The 25,229-nt window shown below is 36.0% G+C and overlaps 1 protein-coding gene across 2 annotated transcripts in view; it reads left to right on the top strand.

The window, feature by feature from the left end:
- Positions 1-25,229, top strand: part of IMMP2L (inner mitochondrial membrane peptidase subunit 2) — an 848,590-nt gene that overhangs the window by 553,590 nt on the left and 269,771 nt on the right. For both annotated transcript variants that reach the window (XM_029924830.1, XM_029924823.1), the window contains exon 5: positions 18,732-18,797. In XM_029924830.1, coding sequence (XP_029780690.1) covers positions 18,732-18,797 — 66 coding nt within the window. The remainder of the gene's footprint in view (positions 1-18,731; positions 18,798-25,229) is intronic.

Below are 25,229 nucleotides of genomic sequence, written 5' to 3' on the forward strand. Positions count from 1 at the left end.
CGTAAACCATTAACTCTTCTGGGTATATTCTCAATTGCAATGTTTTGAGATTGAATCTAAAACAGTGTATTTAAAAACATTCATTGATTTAGTTTGATAATCCTGTTTTTCTTCTTGAATTGGATCCAGAGATAGATAGGAGTTTGCTTTTACTGAGTCTCCTTGAAGAATCAGGCTTTGTGTGTATGTGATAAAACACTAAAACTTTAAACTAGCTTAAGCAAAAAGTGAATATTTGAAATTAGTCTGAGATCTGAAATGCCCATTTCTCTATTTCCTCACAGATTGTGTCAGAGTATATGCCCCCATTCACGAGTAGTCTCAGAGCTGCATTTACATGTGCTCTGTTACACAGTCTAAGAGACTGAGTCATTCCTGAATTCCCGGGGAGGAGAATCTACTTATTCCACTCTGTGTCAGGTTTTTGTCTTTTATTAAACCCTGAATGATGGGCAGGGGAAAGATTGTAGAGCATAAATACAGTATCTGGAGCACATACATGTTTTACCGTTGTGAGGAGTGGTTAAGCGGTCATAAACAGGGAAGATGAAAACATACAGAGTTTATTTTGTTTAAGTTTATTTATGTTTAAGTAATTGCTATACCCAGCATGGGGGTTGGACTCATAATCCCAAGATCAGGAGCTGCATGCTCTTCCAAATGATTCAGGCAGGTGCCCCCAAACATACTGAGTTTAAATACTAAAATATTAGTAACTAAATAAATTATAAGGGAGAAGTAGCTCTCTTCCCCATTTTCTGCCCTTGATCCTGCCTGGGTATGTGTAGACAGAAGGTACTTTGAAGTGTGGATATTCAGCCAGTATGCCCTTGTAGACCAGTATGCACATGTATAGCCTGTCTTTCTTCTAATTCATCTTTGGTTTATCATAATATTTCACAAGTACTTTGAATTTTGTCTCTAGTCCTTTGTACAACTTTAACAAAAAAAGTAGAGTCCAATATTTAAGTGGTATGTAGGAACTAAGAGAGATTGTAATGGTGGTGCATATTATTAAAAGCATTTCTTATGTGACTTTTGTTGATGGTGTTGCACTCCTCAATTCTGGTACTTAAATTTCTCAATGCTGATGGGAAGAAAAGCAGTATGTGGAGGCAGTGATTTCTGAAATGAATGTTGGGAAGATCCTGTTGCTCAGAAGGCATAATAAGAAGGAATATGTATTATCAATCTGCTAAATTAATAGCATTAAGACTATATCAACTGTTATTTTTAGAAAGAATGTCATGTATATCTTTTGTTATATTCATATATGCATTATACTTAAACAGTCAAGCTGCTAGGCTTCCTTGAAGTCTGGTGTCAAATAATTTGATTACTCTAGTTTCTCTCCATACTTAGTTTTTTTTGGTCTCATATTGAATAATATCCAATAACTTCTACTTACTGGCAGACTGGCCAATTTATCTATATTTATAAAAAACTTACTTATATAGAATTCATCACATGTTTTCACTTCAAGGAGGATTTTTTTGGTTGATAGTCACAGGGGTATAAGTAAAATAAAAAGTATGTGTGTTTGATGTTAATGATTATAAGCATTATTTTAAAGATATGTTCCTAAATCAAGATGGGGAAGATGTTAAAAGGTTACAGTTAATGATCTTGAACCTATGGATTTCTGTTTGGGGAGATTAAGAGAGTATAGTTAATGGTTCTATCACATGACTTTTCAAATTAGATGAGAAAAACTATGTGACAAGAAAATTCGCAAAGTTCCATTTCTGCAAGAGACTTGAATTGCAAAAGTCTTATCTAATATATACCTTTAACTACTTGATGAAACTGAAATTGGATTGTTTAATTTATGATAATTAGGAAAATCTTAACATATATGGAAAGATATATGTGGTTGGCATATACTATTCATGGCATTTCAAATATATGAGTTCTTACAAAGCATGCTTGTTCAGTCACAGTGAGTCTTTTTAGGTAGTTCATGGACTCTGTTGTGTTAGCTCCTTCATGATACCTACCAGTTTGCTTCATTTTTGACCTAGTAGGGCCACCTCCAGGGATCAGAGAGTTGCTAGGTCTTCATGTGTATTCAGCCCCAGGATTCTCTACTGAGACTGCCAACAGAGGTGCAAATTTTGATGTTCTGTATATCTTTTCTCCCCCTAATATGAGCACTTATGTAGTAGGAACCCAACTAAAACTACCTGACTTTGAGTAACTAGTGATCTAGCCAGGGTCAAAATGTTGCCCTAAACAGGAGTGCCAAATCAATGGCTTCTTCATGGAGGCGTGTCCTTGGATATGTGACCTGATTCAGTTCTGTAACTGTGCCTCAGTGATGCAGCAGGACTTCAATGACTGGCTGTTGGAGGACAGTGCCTGAAATGTATCTGTATTATTTTTGAAAACCTTAGAATTACCCGGGGAAAATCACTTACACTGTCTCAGGTTTCCTTGTAGAACTTGAAATTAGATGCAGGTATTAATAAATCTGCAGTTAATACATGGCCAGCCCTCACACTCAATGTTTTTAAAAGCCTTTGAAAAAGGCCTTGCAGTGTATGTTTCACCCTAGATGCCCTACTATTAGTTTTTTAAATTAATTCCTCTATATTTAGACTCGTGTTCCTTTTCCCACGAAACGAGAGAACAAAGGTTAAGAGAAGGTACTTATTATTCCAGACATTGACTACTGTTGTTTCAACTCTCCTCGCTGAGACAGTGGCAGGTGTTGCTTTTGTGCAGTGCATGTCTCCATGGAGCACAAATAAGGAAGGCAGCAGAAGTGAAGAGCACCAGATGCAGGGAAAGAAAAGTGAGTTACTTAGTAAGACAGCTCTCACATTTATTTTAAATATTTTGTCATGCCCAGAAGAGTGGTTCTAATCATTTATTTTGTCAGTCCTAGTCTTAATTGTAAGTCGAGCAAGGTTTTCCTAAATGCCGTAGGAAGCATGACCAACTGGCCTGAATTGCCAAATCCAGACCTAACTGTTGGAAAGAACTGTTAATCACCCACATAATTTTAACAGTGTGTCTGCTGCCAAACCCAATAATTCAATTATCTCAAGCCCTAATTTGGGTTAGTATCTCATCGACCATCAGTATTGATAGAATTAATCAGATAATCACAAATCTTTCACTTTTAATTTGTGTGAGTCCTAGCTGAAACTTCTCATTCTGCTGGGAGTTAAGAAGTTAAGAAGAACTTGTCATAAACCAGTAAACTATGAAAAAAGCAGATTGCCAAACATCATATGGGATTCCCTTTTTAAAATATAGGGATACAGGGAAGTTGGGTGGACAGATGGCGGCCACCCTTGTGGTGAACATAGCTAACCACACAGTCTTGTTGAATCACTATGTTGTACACCTGGAACTACTCATGTAACATTGGATGTCAGCTATATTTCAGTAAAAATAAACAAAAACCAAAAACCTTCCTCCGGGGGGGGAAAAAAGTATATCTCTAGTCAGAAAAAAATGAGAAATGACAAATACCAAAATGTTTCGAGCAGTCCTTTCTGGATGATGAGGACAGGGTGATTTTGGGGGAAAAAATAGAAAGGAAAAAAAGGAAGTATTAAGAAACGAAAAGTATCAGGAAAGTTTGGAGCAATTTGACAAGCCAGATAGTACAGTCCATTCTGCCCTAGAGAAAATTAGCATTATCTATGTGGTTTCTGTGGATATTCCTGTTGTACATATATTCTTGGAAAGGAGTATATAAATCCTATGAACCTCGTGAAGAACACTTTATCGGACCAACAGTTGATCCTACGCATGACCCTCTCTAAGTGTAATACCACGTGTTGGCCTTAAAATATTAATAACACCAAGCCTCCTTAATTTCCTCTATAGATCTTTTCATTAATTAATTTAAATATCTAGTATGAATTATCTAAAATTTCTTTATGTATTTCTAATTATTTTTTTGAACTCACATTTTAAAACAAAACATTTTGGATTTAGCAAAAATTATAGTTTTCCTCTTAAAAAAGGGCTTTGTGGTTTTGATGTACACCTTAGATTTCTCAAAGATTTGTAGAGATCACAGAGTCAGGAAATTAACTGGAGGGTTCTATAGGGACTTGTATCAATCATTAATCTCATTTAAACTTGGATTAAATAATTTTATTCTTTCTTACATGAAAATATGAAGTAGTTTAGATGGTAATCTTATTTTAAACAGGATTTGTCACTTTTAGCTATTAGTCTGATATGTTTATCTCATATCACCATTTATTGTTGATATACAACTTTTTAGGAAGAATGAGAATAATTTTAGGTTGCCATTACTAATTTCTCTTTGGTGACATTACTTATACATTTCTTTACATTGATTTTTTTTTCACTGAAAGCTCATTGCAAAAAATGATTGCCACTGTGAGAAGTTATAATATAGTGTTCTGAATAATAGAGGGTGAGTCTCATACCCATAGTCCTGGTTTCAGTCCCAATCCGATTTGTGCTTTTTGGGAAATATTCATTTGTCTATGGCATACTTTTCTTATTGTAAACTATAGATATCCATTATTTCACTTTTAAAATATTATCATAATTAAGTCAGAACATTTAAAATACTCAGAATTACAGCCTAGAAAATATACTAGTAAATAGCACAGTTCATTAGCCTAGAAAGAAAACCCTGAGACAGTGAATTTAAGACTGAAAGGTGGACCAATGTCTGTCAACATGCTGGAGGCTTATGCTGAATATCTCTTAGGTCTTGGATGTCTCCAATTGTGCTTATTTTTAAGGATGTTCTGTGAATCTCTGCTGTCTTTCCTCGGAATTTTAAAAAATTCTTTTAAATGTTTCTGAGAGAGAGACAGAGTGTGAGTAGGGGAGGGGCAGAGAGAGAGGGAGACACAGAAGCTGAAGCAGTCCTGAGCATTTTTAATACAATATCATTGTCTTCATTTTGTTACCTCATTTTTGAGTGAGGAACAATTAATTAAAATACACAACAGATAGAATAAATGGATTCCCTTCGCTTTCCACACAAAATTGGTTCATTGAACTTTTGCATTTCACTGGAACAATTAAATTGCCCACTAAGAATACATTTAGCTACAAATTTAACAGCTCACAAACTAATGAAAAAATCAACAAATTACTGGGCCTATGAATGGCTTAATCTATGTAACCATCTCAATTATTAACAAGATTTTATGGAGAAGGTTCTGAGAAGGAAGAAAGGCAGAGAGACAAAAGGAAAAAGGGAAGGACGAAGAGTAGAAAGAAAGTAGGACAGGGGGAGAGAAAAAGTATTGACATTTCTTTGGAAGTAGAGTCAAGCTTTCTATCTGGTGGCACAGTTGCTTTCTAGGCATGCTAGACTACAACACACACTTCAGAGAAGGTTACATGGTGATCTTGGTAGTGAGAAGTTCATTCCATGATCTAAGTTTCAGAAAATATAACTTCTCTCCTATTTAAGCTAGGAATTGGACCATTGGAGCTCACCAATAAAATTTATTATCTCGTTCTGGGACTCCTATAAAAATCAGATGCTTAGCAGCTTGGGTTTGATGAGCTTCTTTGAACACTACAGCAACATTTGTGGGGCCGTCAGCAGCACCAGTGGTCAGCACCTCTTTTTACTCATGAAAAAAATAAATGCTAAGAAAAATAAAAGATTTGCACAAGATAATACAGCTAGCGTTTGAGTCTGAATCGTAAAAATACCATGAGGGCCATGAAGGAATCAAGGCTGTTTAGTAAGCTAGTGCCATACAGAGTGCCTGGTACCTGGTTGTCATTTTCCAAACACTTGTTGAATGAACTAATGACTTGAAGAAATAAATTCTTCTGTATCTAATGCTAGATAGCCTTTCTGTTAATTATGGTTTCTCTTCATTGTGTTTGTTCTGGAAATGAAATGTCTTGCTCTTTCTTACTTGTGTTACATTGTTTCATAGAAGCTGTAGATCCAGTTCAAGGCCAAAGTTAAATGTGGAATTATTAGAGGGCTTTTTCCCTAGTAGGAAATTGTTGTTTTCTCACTGATTTAGAATTGTGTGCATGTTTTACTATTATATTCATATATGAAAATATATAATAAACATATTATGTTTATTTTGAAACCATTATTTCATGGCCTATATTTTTATTGAATGTGTGTGTTTGGTGGTGGGGCCAGGGGAGAATGTTGAATTTCGTAGGATTTTCATGTGAGGGTTCCCAGCTGTATTCACCAAAGGGGCCTCAGACCATGTGCATCAGAACCACCTAGGTGCTTTTTATTTATTTTTACTATTATTTAGCTATTTATTTTTTACCTCGGTGCTTTTTGAAATGTGGGTTCTAGATTTCCAGGGCTCCACCCTAGATTTTAAAGTTTCAGAACCACTTATTTACAGGCCAAGATCTGCAGAAGACAGAATCACCAATTTTTATGTCAGTATAAAATTCTCTTTGGAAAAAATTCAGTAGTTATGAGGTTTGTTTATTTTTTTCAAAATTTTAGTTGCCATTTAGAAAATTAGATTATATGAAAGATACCAAGATATTGTTACTAGGTTGATAAATCATTTTGGATATTCTTGAAACAATAATCAGCATCAGTCATAAAAATGGCAAGGAATGAAATCCCAATACATACTACAGTGTGGATGAACCTCGAACACATTATACTAGTAAATAAGCCAGGAATTATTGTCGGATTCCACTTACCCAAGATACCTTTTGGCAATATCTTGGTGTATTTGTTATGACCTAATCATCATCATCAAATACTTATTATTTTTTTGTTTTCTTTTTTAAAGTTTATTTGTGTGTGTGTGTGTGTGTGTGTGTGTGTGAGAGAAAGAGAGAGAGAGAGAGAGAGAGAGAGAGAGAGAGAGAGAGAGAGAGAGAGAAAGAGAAGGAGAGGAGAGTGCATCCACAAGGGAGGGGCAAAGAGAGAAGGAGACAGAGAATCCCAACTGGCTCTGCACTGTCAGCCCAGGGCCCTACACAGGGCTCAAACCCATGAACCGTGAGATCATGAGCTGAACTGAAACTATGAGTCAGAAGCTTAACTGACTTAGCCACCCAGGTGCCCCTGTTTTTACATGCTTTTGAGTGCTAGTTACTGACTTGGGACTGGATACAATGAGGTTAGGACAATCACTACTTTCACATCTTATGGTATACAGGAGAAGATAGGAATAAACTATAAATAAATATGTATCAAATGGGAGCTTTTGGAATATTACATGGATCAGTATTAAAGGAATTCAAGAGAAGCAGGAAGATTCTTTACTTTCTTTTGGCTTTTAGGCTAGTTTTTCACATATATACCTTCACGGGTATCAGTAACACTTTACATACACATAACAAAGGACATTTTCATATTTCCTTTGAAACTTTTTTTGTTCTGGTGTGGTGATTCAGGATTTCAATATGAGTATGGACATGAACTTGGTAATAAACTATTAATAAAAATTTTAAAAAAGATTTCAATATGAGATTATACTGCTGAATTTAATGTAACTAAAAGTTTATAGGAAAAGTTAAAAGTACATTGGAAAAACCAGTTCACCATTAATTTACATACCTTCAGGATTTTTGGTGAAAGCGTTCCATTTTTGTTTGGTAAGACTTCTAATGACACCAGCATTTCACTGTGACGGTGATACTACAGCCCATTGCAGTGCTAGTATGTCTCTTTACCTGTACCAAGGGAATAGGCTAGCACCAAAGCTGCCATTGAAAATGAAGAGGCTCTCTTGGAAGATGATGTGCCACCAGGTCAATACATTACTTTAGCTGATTCTAGCATAAGACATGTAGGAGCTATGGTCCTGAAAATTAGCTTTCTGGATCAAGATGGTTTATTAGTTGGCAGTTAAGAAATTCTGCGTGCATTCTCCAAAGCTAAGGTTAAGGTGATAAAGCAATTGGGCCTTTTAACACTTAAAGAAAGGTGGAGGTGAAATGAAATAGCCATTCAAAACAGCAAATAATTAATTGAGTCTCTTTGTTAACAGGCAGGAGGTCAAGTACACATAACCACAGCAGCGATACAGTCTGCATTCTAAACAGCTGAGTCTTTGACTTGAAAGTGATTAGATTGGATTGTTGGGAACTAAATAAAATGAGATTTTAATTTAGAAGGGTAGTGATTTAGTTTGAAAGATACTACAAGAGATTCAAATATGGTCATTTACCTTACTGCTTTCTCATTGGTTCTGTAGAGTTACTACCTTTGAGTTCCATGTCCTTGCCTTTTCTTGTATTAAATCTTGTTACATATTTGTTTTAATACTGTAATAATTCTTCAGTTGGATATTGATTGTATGATTAGGTCAGTGTACGTATGAGTAGACAGATGTTTATGTATTAAAAGTTAATAAAAAAGAAACATGACTTTTCCAGAAACATTTGTATTAGCTACTTCTTCACCATGTGACTCCTCTGAATGTAGCACTTAAGTCTTTAAAGCCTGGAATTATAAGAATTTTGTTGAATTGTAGTTGTAAAGGATGAGCTAGCCAGGAAGTTTCCCTCCTATGTGTAACACAAAGCAATATAACAGGAAATAATTGTGTTTAAAAGAGGGGACCCAAAGCAAATTTGCATATTATCTAAATGAAACCCGGTATCTGAGAGGGAGAAGTATCCAAAATATACAGGGGGGTGGTGTTGAGGAAAATCTTTGGGAAGAAGAATTGGAAAAGACCCGGGACATTCTCGGACTGTGCTATAAAGAATTAGAGGGAGGCATCCAGGTGCCAGTGAACAGCCTGGAGGGATGGGCCATGTGCTGGAAGAAAGCAAGACAAACAGATGGCAGTGGCGAGAAACAACTGATAAAAGGGGGGAGAGACAGGGTATGCATCAGCAAGGCTTTGCAGCTATACCTTTTTTAATGAAGCTGAATCAGAAGATTTTTGAGAAAACTAGTTTTATGATTCTGTTGTATTTTTTCAATGATGGTATTTTATTTCAGGGAATAGGCTTACATTATTTAACAGTCCAAAATAGAGCTTAATAAGGTTATATAAATCAGAACATCCCTCCATGTGGTCAATCTGAAACATAATGCCATTGCCTAGAAACCCATTCTAACGTAGATTGGACCTCTGAAAACATATTTTATACTGGAGATCTTCCTCAATCACTGATGTTTGTGCTTCTGCCTCTTGGCAAAGCTCCAATGCCACAGTGAAGTGAAACTCCTTCGTTCCTACCATTCAGATGAAGAATGGTGGGTGGTGAGCATATGTTTCTGAGAATCTGCCTTTATTTAAATCAAAGCCTCCTTCATACATTTAACCCACAGGCATGTAAGACCAGTTGGAGATTATTTTTCCTTAATTCTATTTGGACTTGTTTTACTCCATTGTAGAGGTGTTTGAGGATTATAAATGGTTGTACCTGTATCTGGAAGATAACTCATTAAGCTTCAGCTGTGGGAACCATATGGAAATCAGGACCCCTATGAATTTCCTGCGCACGTGAAGATGAGGGTTTGCTCCCATTTTGATTTAATAATCTCTCACTGCTGTTCTGGTTTGAGGAAAGCTGTTGATCATGTTTGAGCTGCAGAGTGGTTTTAGAGCCTGTGAAATGTACAGCTCACGAAGAGCTTCAACATGACAGCTGTAGAGATTAGAGTCCATTTTGTGTGTGTACAGAATTAGGGGACTGATGCTCAGAAGTCAGGCAAGGCTTCTCACATTAGTCACTGTCTTTCATCCTAGAATCCAAGTTACTTTCTGTAAGGAGCAGCACATGTGGGTAGACATCATATGTTCCATTTTAAGTGGGTACCCATTGTTCGAAATACAATTTCATGGACTAAAAAAAATAGTGACTACAGTATGTATGTACTACAGAATGATGGGAAGGGGTAAATAATCTGGCAAACTGTAGCCTCAGCATAACTCAGTTTTTATATATATAAAAAGGCATACCTGAACACATTTGGTAGTTCTTACTCATTGTGTCAACCCAAACTAGCAGGCCAAGCTTTAGCCTTGTGAAAGAATGGATCACAGGTTGAGAGATGGTTGTGACTTTGGAAAAGGGATTCCTTTGATGTTCTATATCTAAGACGCTTGCCACTAGGAATATTTTGGTCTCTGAATTTGCTTACAAGACTAAAATGTTTCCAGGATAACCTAGCAAGGGAAGGGACAATCATGAGATTGTAATTACAATGTAACCAACTTCCTCTGATTCTGAGACTCTGTTAAATTACTAGAAAGCAAGTTTAGCAACCTCAATGGTCTTCTGTCTCCAAGTTGAGTTGTCAATGCTTCTGCACCCCCTTTTGTGAATCCATAGGCACAACCCTCTACTTCACCTGGCTGTGTACCTCTCTAGTGACTGCTCTGTGCCTCTGCGGTTGGTTTACCATAATAAGGTAACTTCTGTTAGTTCTTGGTAATACTCCCTCCATTTTTCTTCCATTGTCTCCAAAGTTCCCTTACAACCACTCAGAATTCTTTGAACTCCTCATCAAATCCTTTGTCATTCTCAACTTTCCTCTTCTCACCAACAGGCATTTATTCTCAGCCACTCAAAACTCTTTCTAAATTGAAGCCCTTCTAGCTTCTCAGGCATTATGTTCTTCCCTTCTCCTGTAGCTCCATATGCTCCATTCAGCAGAGAGGAGGAAGGTCATGCTTACTAGGAGACCTAGAACTAAATGCATACCATTAAGAATAAGAGTTCGACATTTAATTTAAAATTAGTGGGGCACTTGGATGGCTCAGTCGGTTAAGCCTCCGGCTTCGGCTTAGGTCAGATCTCACATTCGTGGGTTCGAGCCCTGCCTCAGGCTCTGTGCTGACAGCTAGCTCAGAGCCTGGAGCCTGCTTCCAGTTCTGTGTCTCCTTCTCTCTCTGCCCCTCCCCCTCTCATGCTCTGTCTCTCTCTCTGCATCAAAAATAAATAAAACATTAAAAAAATTAAAAAAATAAAATTAGTAATTTTTAGTTTAAAGCATTGGTAAACTGTCATAGTTATGTTATTACAGTATAAATAGTAGAACAATATATATGTGGGAAAAGTTTCTGATAGCTTAGCAACTGGAGCTGTGTAAGTGGCTGTCCAGCTGAGTGAGTAAATAATACTGCTTGCAAAGGTGACCAGTTGCAGTTGATTCTATAAAAGCCCAGATCTCATGGATTTTTTTTTCCTGAAAAGTTTGCTAATGCAATCCAGTTTGTTATTGGGGGGCGTAAAGTTGACATTTTCAAGGGAGCAAATTGTGTATGATTATTGGGGCCTAACTGAAAATTCTTCCACAGAGCAATAGCACCATACAGTATTTTTAAAATTAATCATTTCAACAGAAGCAAGCCGGGATGTTTCTTACGCTGCTTATATTCTGACCTCTACACTGTCAACATTCTCCAGGAGATCGAGCATTATAGAGAAATTACGATACTTTCAGTGAACGTGTGGAATTTCACTTCTCCCCACATGCATACCTAACTCAATTTTACTAGCGAATTTGAATCCAGCAGCATACTTGAAACATTAATAGTGCATGTCACCAGAGTCACTAGAGAGCATATTAGTCTACTGACACATGTGATGGAATAAAGAAAATAGGATGGGTGTACATTCTCATGTCATAACAATGAGGTTTGCCAAAATATATAACTTTATTTTGCCATTACTGGAATTTAGGTTTCTTATTGCAAGCAAAACCTTATTCTTTTCCAAGTGGGGTAAACTCAATAACATTCAAAGGTAATTCGAGTCAAATGAAGTCTGGCTTTTGTTCTTCATCTTGTCAGAGTAGCATCTAGGCTCCGGGGCTTTCTGGCTGTTTCACGGTTTGTATGTTCTTCAAGCCAGTGAAAGAATGTGGCACTGTTTGCTAACCTGGTAGAAGCTGAAAATATAAAGCCAATTAGCTTAATAGCAGTATTAGGGTTAGAAGGTTAGTTTGAAGGTTTGATTCCTTTGAAGACTGGTTAAATTTTCTTCCATGGGCTTAAGTGGTACTCTATTGCAAAGACTTACTGAATGTGGGTAGAGGGGCAAAACCTATATTAGCTACAGTAGAAACAGCTCATGTACTTCTGAGTGTATGGTGTACTTTGGGAACAGAGTAGTAGAACTTCTATATGAAGGTTTGTACTTTGGGAGTCTAATTAAAAGTATAGTCGGTATACATATTTATGTTAAGTATTCATCTTCTCCAGTTCCACAGATATGCCAACTTTAAGCATATTCAATGTGTGAAAAGCCAGATTTACAAAACAAAATCAGTGAAAGTATTTTTCAGTCCAGGAATTTCTTTACAGATCAGAGGAGTTTCTTTAAATAGCAATATTCCATATTGCATGATAGAAAACACATACATACACATACATATATATATGCATTACATATATGCCATGTATTTTATACATGTGCTCTATAAATATATATAATTGTGAGGTATAACTATAATTATGTTCAATACCTGAAGATCGCAAAGTTCTGTGTGTTGACATGCTTGAATGACTAAACTGATGAAAATGAACTCGTTGTTATGACTATACCGAATGTCTTAACATTTTCATAGTTAAGTGAGAACCTTTACTTCAGAATCAAATACATGATTACAAAACTATTACAACTCTTTTTACTTCTTAATTATTTATCAAGAGAAACTATTTCATAATCCAATATTCATATTTCATAGTTTAGGAGCACAAGTCAGTGGCAAACTTCCATGGAACTCACCCCAAAGAAATTGTCTACATTTCAAAATGACTTTGCACTCTAAACAATACCAGGCTTCTTCAGCCCCTAAAGGATCTTTCACGGAATCATAGTTTCTGTAGAAATTCACATATCCCTTCTTTCTTTGTTCAGCTACAGTAAACTTATAGAGGGCCGCACCCCCCAGGGATGCAGTGACTGCCTCAATGATAGGAAATCACAGAGACTTGGCCAGGAGACCTAGCACCAGAGGTTTTGTCAAAGCACTGGAAGTCATGGTAGTTATTCTCCTCAACACCAATTACAAGTCCAACGTCCTTCCTAACTGATACAGAAATGGACCTCATCCCTTTTCAGGTAGAGTTGAAAGTCATAATACACACTTCATTGATTTCATGTAGTCAAGGCTGATTTTCTGAGAAGGCCAGTTGTAACTATATGCTTATTAAATTTCTTACAGTCATAATTAGTGACAGTGAAACAAGTCTTTGACTTAACCAAGAAAAATTTTTATCAGTAAACAACAGCCTAGTTTTTTAAAGTCCATGCTCTTGTTATTTCATCAGTACTATTAAAATACATTTGTGTAAGGAATTCTATAAGATAAATCTGAAACATATGCTCTTCACTCCTGCCGCCACATTCTTTGATCGCGTAGAAACCCTGATTGAAATGCCTCAGGTTCTCTGAAACTCTCTTGCTGCTGCTCAGTGGCCTGATTCAGGTAGGGTAGGCTGTGACAGGATAGACAGAGTAGATAAACCATCCCTTCTCTGTCCTGTCCCTATCCTACATGTGAGCCTCCTAAAGAACCTTGGCCCCAGTGCTCTAAAACTCCTTTTCCTCTCAAGGTTTTCTGTGCACAAAACCATTTCTGCCCTCGCCTGATGGTACCTTTCCCATGATCTCCCTACAAGACCTGGTCGCTATAAGAAACTAAGTTATTTTGAAGACCCATTTGAAACATTAACTGGGCTTTTCCTACCTTATCTGTCATTCCCCCTTAATATTAATGACCCTGTTGAATTGGAGCACTTTCTGAGGATTCAGGGCAAATATGATTGTTTGGGATTGAAATACAAAATAATACACAGCAAAGTCTACAAGGGGCAACAATGTAGCTGAAATAATGACCCAAGTAAAAAGTTTTGAGAGTACTAATTAATAAAACCCATTGATTTAAAAAATAAATCATTAAAAGTGCAGCTATATGTGAAACTTCATATTACTGATAGTGGAGCAAATCAGAATTCAACATTGAAAATTAATCATTTTTATCTTGATTTTACAGATAATACCCATTTAAGTTAAGACAAACCTGTGCTTTTCACTGTGAATCGTATTATATTTAGTTTTAATGTGTCTTTAGTTAATTGCATAATAAAGTTTGGCCAACCTAGATGCCTTTCTTGCCTTCTAATGCAACAGACTGTGAAAATCCCTTCATTATAAGAGGGGTTTTGAAATAAATATTCTGTGATTCTAAAAGTATTGTAGCACTTTGCTTGTGCCAAGTTAATTGATTTCCTTTATGTATTTATTTTAAGAAGAGATAGCTCTAAAATAGACCTGCTTATGAGGTACTAGGCCTGCCCTACCAGAGATTTTATACATGTTGACTCAGTAGATATATGATAATGGAAGTGAAGGAAATCATAAAGATTTCTAGAGATTCCCAGTCCCACATGCCCTCAGGCACCAGAGATGTGTTTAGCAAGCTGTTGGGACTCTGGCACATCCTCAGTCTCTGCTTTTCAACTCCCGTGGACTTTTCCTCATGCAAGAATGTGGATCTAGGATTGCCAGCTCTTCCTATTTTTTCAAGAGGAACGAGAAATTAGAATTTTTATGTGAAGTCTCCTGTTTTATTGGCTAGTTCAAGAGTAAAATAAAATTATGCATGAACCAAACAAAACCTTTCTACAGGCTAGATTTGATTGAATTCTTGCTCAGGACCTCTGATCTGGCCTTATCTCCCTGAAAATGAGACCCAGATTGGTTCTGTGGGATGCCTACCATCAAGTGGCTTACTTAGAGCAAAACAGTGCCAACCATCTCCATGGTCATAGGCTTGTACCCCATGGAAATTATACCCCAGTTCATGCATTTGCAAGGCACAAGACGACCCGATAGTGACATTTAGGCTATGGGTGAGATCACAAGCAACAGGGAAAGGCTAGATGCACTCATAGGCCTCTCTAGCTTTAATGTTCTATGAAAACCATGTCAAACCCAGGCAAAATTTTCCAAAAAAAAGTAACTGTGTGTGGTGATTGATGTTAACTAAACTTATTGTGGTGAGCATTTTGCATTATATGAAAATATCAAATTATTATGTTATATCATTCACCTGAAACTAATAAAGTATAATATGTTAATTATATCTCAAAATAAAAGGAAGAGGTAAGTTATCACTTGATATGACTTTCTTTTTATATGACTTTTTATAGCTGTGTTGAGTAGACTTTTTATCTACATCTTATTTTGATGATTCAAATAGCAATGTTCTCTTTTTTTTATTGTAATGGTGTAGTTATGTGTTTTAATGCATGACCATTCTTTAGGACATTAAAAAACAGCCTGTCTAGTATAAGGCATGCCTAGGATATCAGTTCTTTTACCTTATTAAACTAGTGCAGCAGACTGCACTGTGGTATATGTAATTAGTGATGAATATACTGTGATATTTTGCAGGATCAATTGCTATTAGACTGTATCTAAAATGACTTGTCATAATGAGATTAATTCTATAATAATGGGCAAATCCTGAGTCATGTAAACATAAAAATCTTTACAATCCAGAAGGAGGTTTTAGGATTTTACTATAAATGGGAGAAGAGTGACAGCCTGGACACAGAATTAAGGTGTGTGTGTGTGTGATGGACACAGGAACAGAGAGCGTGGCATGCTTTTGAAACTTTCCATCGCCACAAAACACAGGAAGGCATCTTCTGAGTATTCCCAGGTACCTTCTTAGTGCTCCAGACAGGATCAAAATTGCAGTGTACAGAAAGAACATACGAGAGTATGAAATCAGTTACAGAGATTATGTGAGCTAAGACATGGCTCTCTCCAGCCTCCAACAGGGTGAAAACAGCATTTTTATTAACATGGGAAGTGAAATTCAAGAAGGACATTAAGTGTCATAGAAATGTGCTGGCCATGCTGGACCCTGTTCTCCTCCCCACAGCCTTTCAGTGAGACACCCATTCTGCCACACCGAAGTCACGTGTGGTGCCCAATGCAGATAATTCTAGGTATCGTGTCCAAGCCTCTGGAAGAAACTTGCCTAGTTAAATCATCAGCGTATGACAGAATGCTTGAAATTCAGCTCCAGAGATAAATATTGTAAAACAATGCTTATTATGAAAACCCCGAAATTACAAATTTAAATGCAAATTTTAGTATTTATTGGACAGCATACATCGTCTCCCTAAAGGAAGGCATATAATCCTTCACTTGTTATTCTTCACACTTCCCAGGAGATGGGCAAATGGCCAAGAAAATGTAGACAAAGGGAAGTTCAATGACTTTCACAGTGTAAATCTATAATGCCTCTCATACCACTTCTACTACCATAAGAGTAGTGCATTCAACAGCCTAATGATTAAAATATAGATATAGATTTTGAGCAGTAATGGGATTAATGTTAGTAATAGCTTTTTTCCCCTCGTTTTGAATCATTTGATTAGATTCATGAGTTTAATATTACATTAAAATTTATAGTTATATTTGAAATAGTAATTCATAAGACTTTAATTATATAGATAGCTCACATTGCATATTCTACTTTGCCTCATGATCATACTTATAAAATAATCTACAGATTATTTTAAAGTATAAAATCTTTTCAAACACCTCAAGAGCTTAAAAGTTGTTGGTATAAAATATTGTTTTATAGCAATGAAGATTGCTTTTTATATTATGTCATTAATGTTAATACCACATCAATGTGAGGTGGGGGAACTTGGCAATTAGTTCAGGTCTCACCTCTTTCGTGGGGTGTTTCTTCTCAGGTAATGTCATATGACACAAACAGGTGTCATCTGCTTATAGAGTTCCCACAAATCTGAGCCAAAAAATCTAAGCATGTTTTTTAAATCAGATACAGAACTCCCTACCCCCGACTTTGGTTTTATGTCCTTTCTGATTTTGCCCTGTAAAATGCATATGCATTTTCTCTCTCTAATTACAGAGGTGAGATCACAGTATGCATACTATTTCCTAGCTTCCATTTCAATCTATGCATTATGTTGATATCTTCACATCATTAAAAATTCTTGTATAATATCATTTTAATGACTGGAAAATATTTTATTATGTGGATGGACTATTTACTTAATCTACTCTTGACAGAATTTTTTCTCTTTTTTAAAAAATAGATAATATCCATATTGCTAAAATTTTGCATATATTCATAATTGTTTCATCAGGATAAATTCCTAAATATATAATTGTCATGTTAAAAAGAATATAAAATCTTGACACTCCTTTATAGAAAGACATGATTACATTACCAGATTCTTTATATAGAGAGTACCCATGTCCCTAGACCCTCAACAACGAACTGCATTACTAGTATTACTTTTGTTGTTGTTGTTGTTGTTACCATTATTATTTGTCAGTGTAATAGGAAAATGGTATTCCATTGTTCTAATATGCACTTCTTTGGTGACCACAGAGGCTGAATATTATTTTATACGTTTTTGGTTATCTAAAACAAAGAGACACAGGAGGGGAATTTCCTAAATGTCTGTAAGTGGTCCTGCACAATTTCGTCAGCTTCACTGTGCCGAGAACCCTTTCTCTAGCTGCACACGGACAACAGTAAAATTATAGGAATATGATGATTATTCAGTTCAGTGAAAGTGACAGTTCAGTCAAAAACCCTGATTAAATTTCCTTTTAAAGTGAGGAATATTTATAATTTAGTGAAAAATGTGAGACAAATTTTCACATGTATTTGCAAATGATTTAGATGATTTCATTTTCTCGGCAAGATATAATGTGAAATACAAATCTTATTGAAACTGCATATTTACTTTGACGAGGTGTTACATTTTGAATATATTTAATCTTTTCAGTTTTTGTGCATTTACTTTTCTTTTTAAAAGTAACTCAATTCAAAATGTGACCTGAATTGAAAATATTTTTATCTGTCCTTGATTTCCAAAATCATATTAAGTGATCATTTATGTGATATATGAGAGGTTCCTTGAAATGTGTCTGTTAAAAGACTTAAAATGTTATTGGCAGGAAATTAGCCTTATTAAGATTGCGTTAGCTTTTGCCGTGTAACAAATTACCCCAACATCTAGAAGCTTCAAAGAATAAATGTTTATTATCTCACACATTTCCTGAGTACCAGAAAGGCAATGGCAGCTTAGGTGGGCGACCAGGCTCGTGGTCTCTTGCGAGATTGTAGTGACACTGTTGGCCAGAGCTGGAGTCTCTGAGCACTTGACTAGGCTTGAAGGTTCTACTGCTAAGCTCACTCACATGGTCTGCAGACATTTCCTCACCAAGTGAGTGTCTCCATACGGCTGTGCAGGACACACATGGTTTTCTGCAGAGTGAAATTCCAGGAACAGAGTGTGATGTCAATACCCTTGTTTTAGCACTCTGAATTACATAACTTTCAAATGACTGAACCCAAATGCAGTTTAAAAGAATCTTCTGATATTTTTTAAATACTTCTCATCTTCATTGTTTTCTTGTGGATTTAAATAAAATTCCACTGTTTATTTTAAATGAAATAAAGAAATTTAAGCATATGATCTTACAGAAATGTTTAATCATTTTTTATATATGAATCCTCTTTCTTGCAAGTACTTAGCTTTAATACTACAATTCATATCCCTCTCTACTTTTTATTTTAATAAACTTTTAGCATGGCTTCTCCTCCAGAGGTTTAAAATGAGAATAACTTTAATAGTGGCTTTATATCACTCGGGGGACCTAAGTAGATTGAGGTCATGTCATGGGTGCAAGGATTCCTTAATGATTTTAAGATAGTCTAATTTGTTGCAGAATTTCTTTTCATTTTCTTGAAATAATAGAGACATAACTGATTGTATAATCTTATTTTATTCTAGGTCCCCTAAAAACCCAGAACAGAAGATCATTAAAAGAGTGATTGCTCTTGAAGGAGATATTGTCAAGTAAGTCCTTACACTGTCGTTTTAGAGTTCAAGTTATACATTCTGGAATTCTGTCAAGTTTTAAAGCACATTCCTTGGGAGGTACAACTGAGTTCAAAGAGGACCAGAGCTTTGGACACCTTTAGCGAGCATCTCCGACTATTTCAGGATAGAAGACATTCATAAACTTTTGATTATAGTATCATCATTCTTTTTTAATGTTTTTTTGAAAGAGGGAGAGAGAGAGAGAGAGAGAGAGAGAGAGAGAGAGAGAGAGAAAATCCCAAGCAGGCTTCACACTATCAGTGCCCAGCCTAACATGGGCTTGAAACCCAAACTGTGAGATCATGATCTAAGCCTAAACCAAGACTCAAACACTTAACTGACTGAGCCACCCAGGTGCCCCAATTATATTTTTCTTTAAATGTGAGGCATAGGAGCAATAAATACTAATTCAATTCAAATTAATAATCGTTTTTAAAAAAATTTTTATGTTTATTACTGAGACAGAGAGAAACAGAGCATGAGTGGATAGGCAGAGAGAGAGGGGACACATAATCTGAAGCAGGCTTCAGGCTCTGAGCTATCAGCACAGAGCCCGATGTGGGGCTCGAACCCATAGACTGTGAGATCGTGACCTGAGCCGAAGTCAGATGCTCAACGGACTCAGCTACCCAAGCACCCCAATAATGTTTTCTAAAATGACCACTGAAATGACCAATGAAAATAGTTATTTTTCAAATATTAAGATTAGCATGATTATTTTAGATTATGGTATCAAGGTTTGTATTAGAAAAATTAAGAAATGTTTTATTATTTTATAAACATATACAGAAACTAGGTCAGAGCTTTCATACTCATAGCAATGGTGGAAAATGAGAAAGGAAATGAAACAAAAGCTTCTGAATCCATGACTAAAATAGTAGCTTTAGAAAATAACAATGTAGGAGCACCTGGGTGGCTTAGTTGGTTGAGAGCCTGACTTGATTTCTGGTCAGGTCATGATCTCTCAGTTCATGGGATTGAGCCCCAAGTTCAGCTCTGTGTTGATGACGTGGACCCTGCTTAGGTCTCCCAGTCTCTCTGCCCCTCCCTTTCTTTCTCTCTCTCTCTCTTAAAATAAATAAATAAACTTAAAAACAGAAAATAACCTAACAATCAGGTATTTTAAGTCTGTAGCAGTGTCTGATTTATTTTACTTGCTGATGAATCTAGAACAGTGTTTGAGATTCAACAAATAAGTATTAATGTGGCATGAGGTGTCTCATTTTGATCGCTTATTTTTAAGTAAGCTGTAGTCAGGTCCATGCAATGTGGGTATCAAAATGCTCTGAAAACTATCTTCAGAAAGTTTTCTGATTCTGTTTTCTGAAAATCTTAATCCTAAAGTAACTGTGTTAATGACACTCCAGGTTAAACCATTTTATTAAAATGAACATCAGTTGGTTTTAGAGCAGAATCAAGGTCAGCAGTTCTCAAAGGATGGCTCAAGGACCTCTGGGCATTCCCAAGATCCTTTGTGGGGGTCAGTGAGATCAGAATTACTTACCTAATAATACTACGATGCTGTTTGCCTTTTTCATTCATATTCTCTCTTGAGTATACAGTGGGGTTTTCCAGGGGCTGTGTGATATGTGATATTGTATCAGACTGAATGCAAGAGCAGGTATGGGAACATGGCTGTCTTCTATTAAGCATAACATGAAGTGGATTGGCAAAAATATAAAAAATGCCACTGATTTCAACTATTTTTATTTTGTTTTGGAAAATAATTATACTTTTTGCAGACATAATTGTTTTTATGTGTTAGTATATAGGTATGTTATTATTTTAGATTGAATCTATAACACTTTTAATTTGCCACTTTAATTTCCCATATGGTAAATATTGACAGAGTATATTTTGTAATATGGTAAAATTGACAAATGGTATCCGCATAAACAACAGTTCTTTGAGATCCTCAATTAGTTTTGAGAATACAAATTATTTTTAGATTATAAAGGACCAGACAATTTGAGAACTTGTTGATGTAGAATGAATGGGCAAAACTTTCATGTCATGAGTATCTGTTCATTAGTAGTCTTCCTGGTATTAATGGAGATACTGTGGTATAGTTTGAATAGTTTAAATTAATGAATATTTGTTTGTGATTTTTTTTGTTTTAAAGATTTATTGATATATAATTTATATAGTGCATAACTCACCCATTTAAAATATACAGTTTAATGAATTTTATTATAAATATATATAATTGTGCAACCCTCACCACAGTCTAGTTTTTTAAAAGTTCCGTTACCTTCAAAAGTTCCCTCCTGCCATTTGTACTTCACTGAGGCTCCGCCAGGGCTAATAGCCAATCCCGGACAACCATGGGTCTGCTCTCTGTCCCACAGTTTAGCCTATTTTAGAAATTTTATTTACATGGTTTAGACAATATGTAGTCTTTTATGTCTGTGTTTTCCCCCCACATTACAGAATGTTTTTTCCTTTCCCCTCCAATGTGTGAATATCTGTGGTTCATTCTTTTTTATCATTAAGTATATACCATGTATGGACCTACCACATTTTGTTTGTGTTCCTACAAGCTAACTAAGATTAGGATTTTTCCAGTTTGGGGATATTATGAGTAAAGAGAAGGACATTCGTGTCAATGCTATGGACATTTGTGTCTCTGGGTAGAAATATGTTTTTATTTCTACTGAGGTGTATTCACATATCACCATTAAAATACCTATATATCTAGGGATGCTGCTATTTTGGTGAAGTATATGTTTGACTTTGGTAGCTACCAAACTGTTTTTGAAAGTGACGATAGTATTTTATGTTCTACAGTTAGTGTACAAGGGCTTCAGGTTCTTTGTGCTTTTGCTAACACTTGGTATTATGACTACTTTTTTTATTATAGCCATCCTCATGCATGTAAAGTAGACTCTCTCTGTGGATTTGGTTGCATTTCCCTGAAGGCTACTGATGTTGAGCATGTGTCCATGTGCTTACTTGCCATTTGTATATCTTCTTGGATGAAGTGTCTGCTCAATGCACTTGCTCATTTTGTACTGGTTATTTAATATTTTGAATCATAAGAAGTCCTTTGATTTTGAGTCCTTAAATAGATTAGGCATTTGGGAGAGGATGAATGTGCATGTATAATAATGTGATTTTAATCAGGTGTAAGTATGTTAATATCAATGAGTTTAGTTTTTGTTACCTATACATAGGGTTTGCATTGTCAATTTGTGGGATCTGAGGACTGTTTTTCTAATTTGAAGAGGCTATCCAGCCTTCTGATTTCAGTAGGAAACTGAAAAGAACAATATAATTTGGAAAACTATTTGATATGCATGCATAAATATACAAAATATTCTTTTAATATTTGGAAAACAGTGTGGATATGATGCAAATCCCATGTAAAGAATGAATCAGCAAAGCTTGAAAACATTGTTAAATGAAAGAAGCCAGTCACAGAAGACCATATCCCATTTGATTCTATTTATGGTGTATGAAATGTCCAAAATTGGCAAATTTATAGACACAGAAAATAAAGGCATAAGGGAGGAGAATTAGAGATGTAGGTACAGTGGGTTTTTGTGTTTTGTTTTTGTTTGTTTGTTTGTTTTTGGTAGGGGACATGAAGACATTCCAAAATCAATTGTGATAGTCTCACAGCTCTGTGAATATATTAAAAACAGTGAATGTATATTTTAAATGAGTAAATTGTGTTATACGAACCACATCTCAATAAAGTTATTTTTAAAAAAAAATTGGTTAACAAAGGAAGCAAACATTTTATCTATGTCAAATGATCCAAGAAGATTAGGAATGCCAAGGGATTCATTTTACAGTATGAATATAGAAGACATTTTTAATTCAGATGTATCGATATTGATTACAGCTGAAGAGTCAACGTGCAATTATAAAACTTGGTCAGACGTAGAGCACTCTGTACAATTAGAAATCCTCCAACAGACCTCTCTGAGGAAAAAAACGGGCTGTTTTTTCTTCAGTAAATGTAAAGACCGTATTAGGTTCACAGAGGAGAGGCTGAGCTGTAAGGAGGATTATTGGCACAGGGTTGGGAGATGAAGGAAAGAGAGGTGGGGATATAAGAGATTTATCCATTTTCCCCACATGTGCAAACCTGGCTTCTTTGTTCTAATCCTGAAAATTAACATGTTGGGCATATGGCCCTTTCTGTCCCCTTTCACTACACCTCTACCATGAAGTGATGAACCACACAAAGAATGAAGTATCAAGGCTCAAGACTTTCCCAGTATGTAGCCTCTAAAAACAACTTGATAACTGATCTGAAAAAGGAATTTTTGCATTTGGTGTTTTAAAAGAAAACTTAAAATTTTATTCCTCTAAAATACTGGTACATAAAAATTATAGGCTTCCTGGGTTTTAAATTAACAATTGAAAATATTCCTGGGGTGCTAGGGTGGCTTAGTCGAATGAACATCCAACTTCAGCTCAGTTCATGATATCACCGTTTGTGAGTTCTAGCCCCACTAACAGTGCAGAGCCTGCTTGGGAGTCTCTGTCTCCCTCTCTCTCTCTCTACCCCTCCCTGCTTGCTCGCTCTCTCTCTCTCTCTCAAAGTAAATAAATAAACTTAAAAAATTATTTAAAAATAATTGAATATATTCCTATAATGTATTTCTAATACCATTGATAAATATTAATGGGTATTTAAGTGTAATAATGTATAATTTACTGTTATGCTTAGCTTTTTTGTCTATGACCCATTTTTTCAATGCCTAAACATACACCAAAATATTAAAAATTTGCTGTCTACCACTAGAAGTCATTTGTCTAATGATGTCCTAACATGTAGAAAACAGGATGCTTCTGTCTGTGATGGGAACTTTCTATTCCCACTATCACACCAGAAAATACTTGATTTCTTAGTAGGCAAGGTAAACATAAATGTGCATCACCAGATTATTATTTTTATTTTGAAAGAACTTGATATATCATAAAATGATCAAAGAAAAATTTTTTGACTTATTAGGACTCAAGTTACCCTTCTTGAGCATTTTGTGGATTTTTATTATGAATTAACACATGATTAGAGGGTTGAGAGGGACGATTATCTTTTCAGAGCTAAGCACTTCAAAGCCTTAATTTAATCCTCAATTTAATGTTCTGTTAGTTATAAAAAAACAAATATGTAGTAAATTCAGCAGCTGCTTGAATCTTGTTCGGTTTCTACCTGGGGGAGGAAAGGTGGTGGAAGCCAGGGATACGCCTGGCCTCCGTGAAGAGTTGGAATGGGGATACGGCAGGACTACTGGGTTCTGTCCGCTTGTACCCTCTGTCTGCTGGCGTGTTGCTTTTGCCCATCTTGTTTGTGTTCCAGTTGGCTTCCGCTCCATTGCGAACTGCTGACTTCCTTGAATGTGCCTCTTGTTTAAACTACCTAGGGAAATTTGAGTGTGTCCCTTTGAGGTACAGATCTAGGATATGCCCACTTGACAGGCAGCTGGTCGACCAATCACTCAGCTGCCCTTGGGGCAGGCGCCCTTCCTTGGTCTGGCCAGTCACCAGGTACAGACTCTGTGGCTATAAGGGACGCTTTGGAAGGAGCTTGCAGGTATGGCAGATTGTGTGAGGCCTCCCAAATTGGCGCCCCGTGATTAGCATTCACTTTACTCAGAATTACCCTTTGAAGCCTCATGTTCAATAAAACTATAATCTCTTCTCCTTGGTAGTTGCTTGGACATTGCTCTCTGGGGAGGATTTACTTACTTATTTAAATTATAGAAAAAACACAAATTTGAAAAATTAAAAATACTATAATGAACATGCTTGCACACATAGTTTTGGACATGTGTGTGTTTACTGTTGTAGAATAGATAGCTAGAAGTAGAAATACTGGGTGTGTTTTTGTGGTTATTTTTAGTTCTAATATGCAGCCAGATTCCCCCCCCGAGAGGTTTGTTTTATACTCTTACAAATATATTTGCACTCTTACTAACAATACATGAAATATGCTTTTCAGAGGATGTTGATTTAAAGATCATATGCAATGGGGAGATTCAGACTCAGAAGTCAAAACATTTAAATACAAATTGTGACATTAGTTTAGATGATTAGGTTATATTTATTTTAATCAGTTCACTGACACTGTAGACTGTAGAAACATTCATTTAATGAGCTCTGTTCTAACCACTAGAGAGACATAATTGAATAGAAGAGATAAAGTCCCTGTCCTCATGGAGGTTACATCCTAGTGGTTAGAAGCAGCTAATTGGCAAATACATAACACATAATGCAATGTCATGAACTCAAAGTACTAAAGAAAAATAAGTAGGAAAGGATGTATAGAACAGGGTCTGGGACTGCTATTTTAGGTAGGATGTTCAGAGTCAACTTCTCTAAGGAGAAGATATTTGAGCAGACTCCTAAATTAAAGGAGAAAGGAAGAGAGCCATATTAGTATCTGGGACAAAG

Source organism: Suricata suricatta, chromosome 2 (genome assembly GCF_006229205.1).
Source record: "Suricata suricatta isolate VVHF042 chromosome 2, meerkat_22Aug2017_6uvM2_HiC, whole genome shotgun sequence".
Lineage (NCBI taxonomy): Eukaryota > Metazoa > Chordata > Mammalia > Carnivora > Herpestidae > Suricata > Suricata suricatta.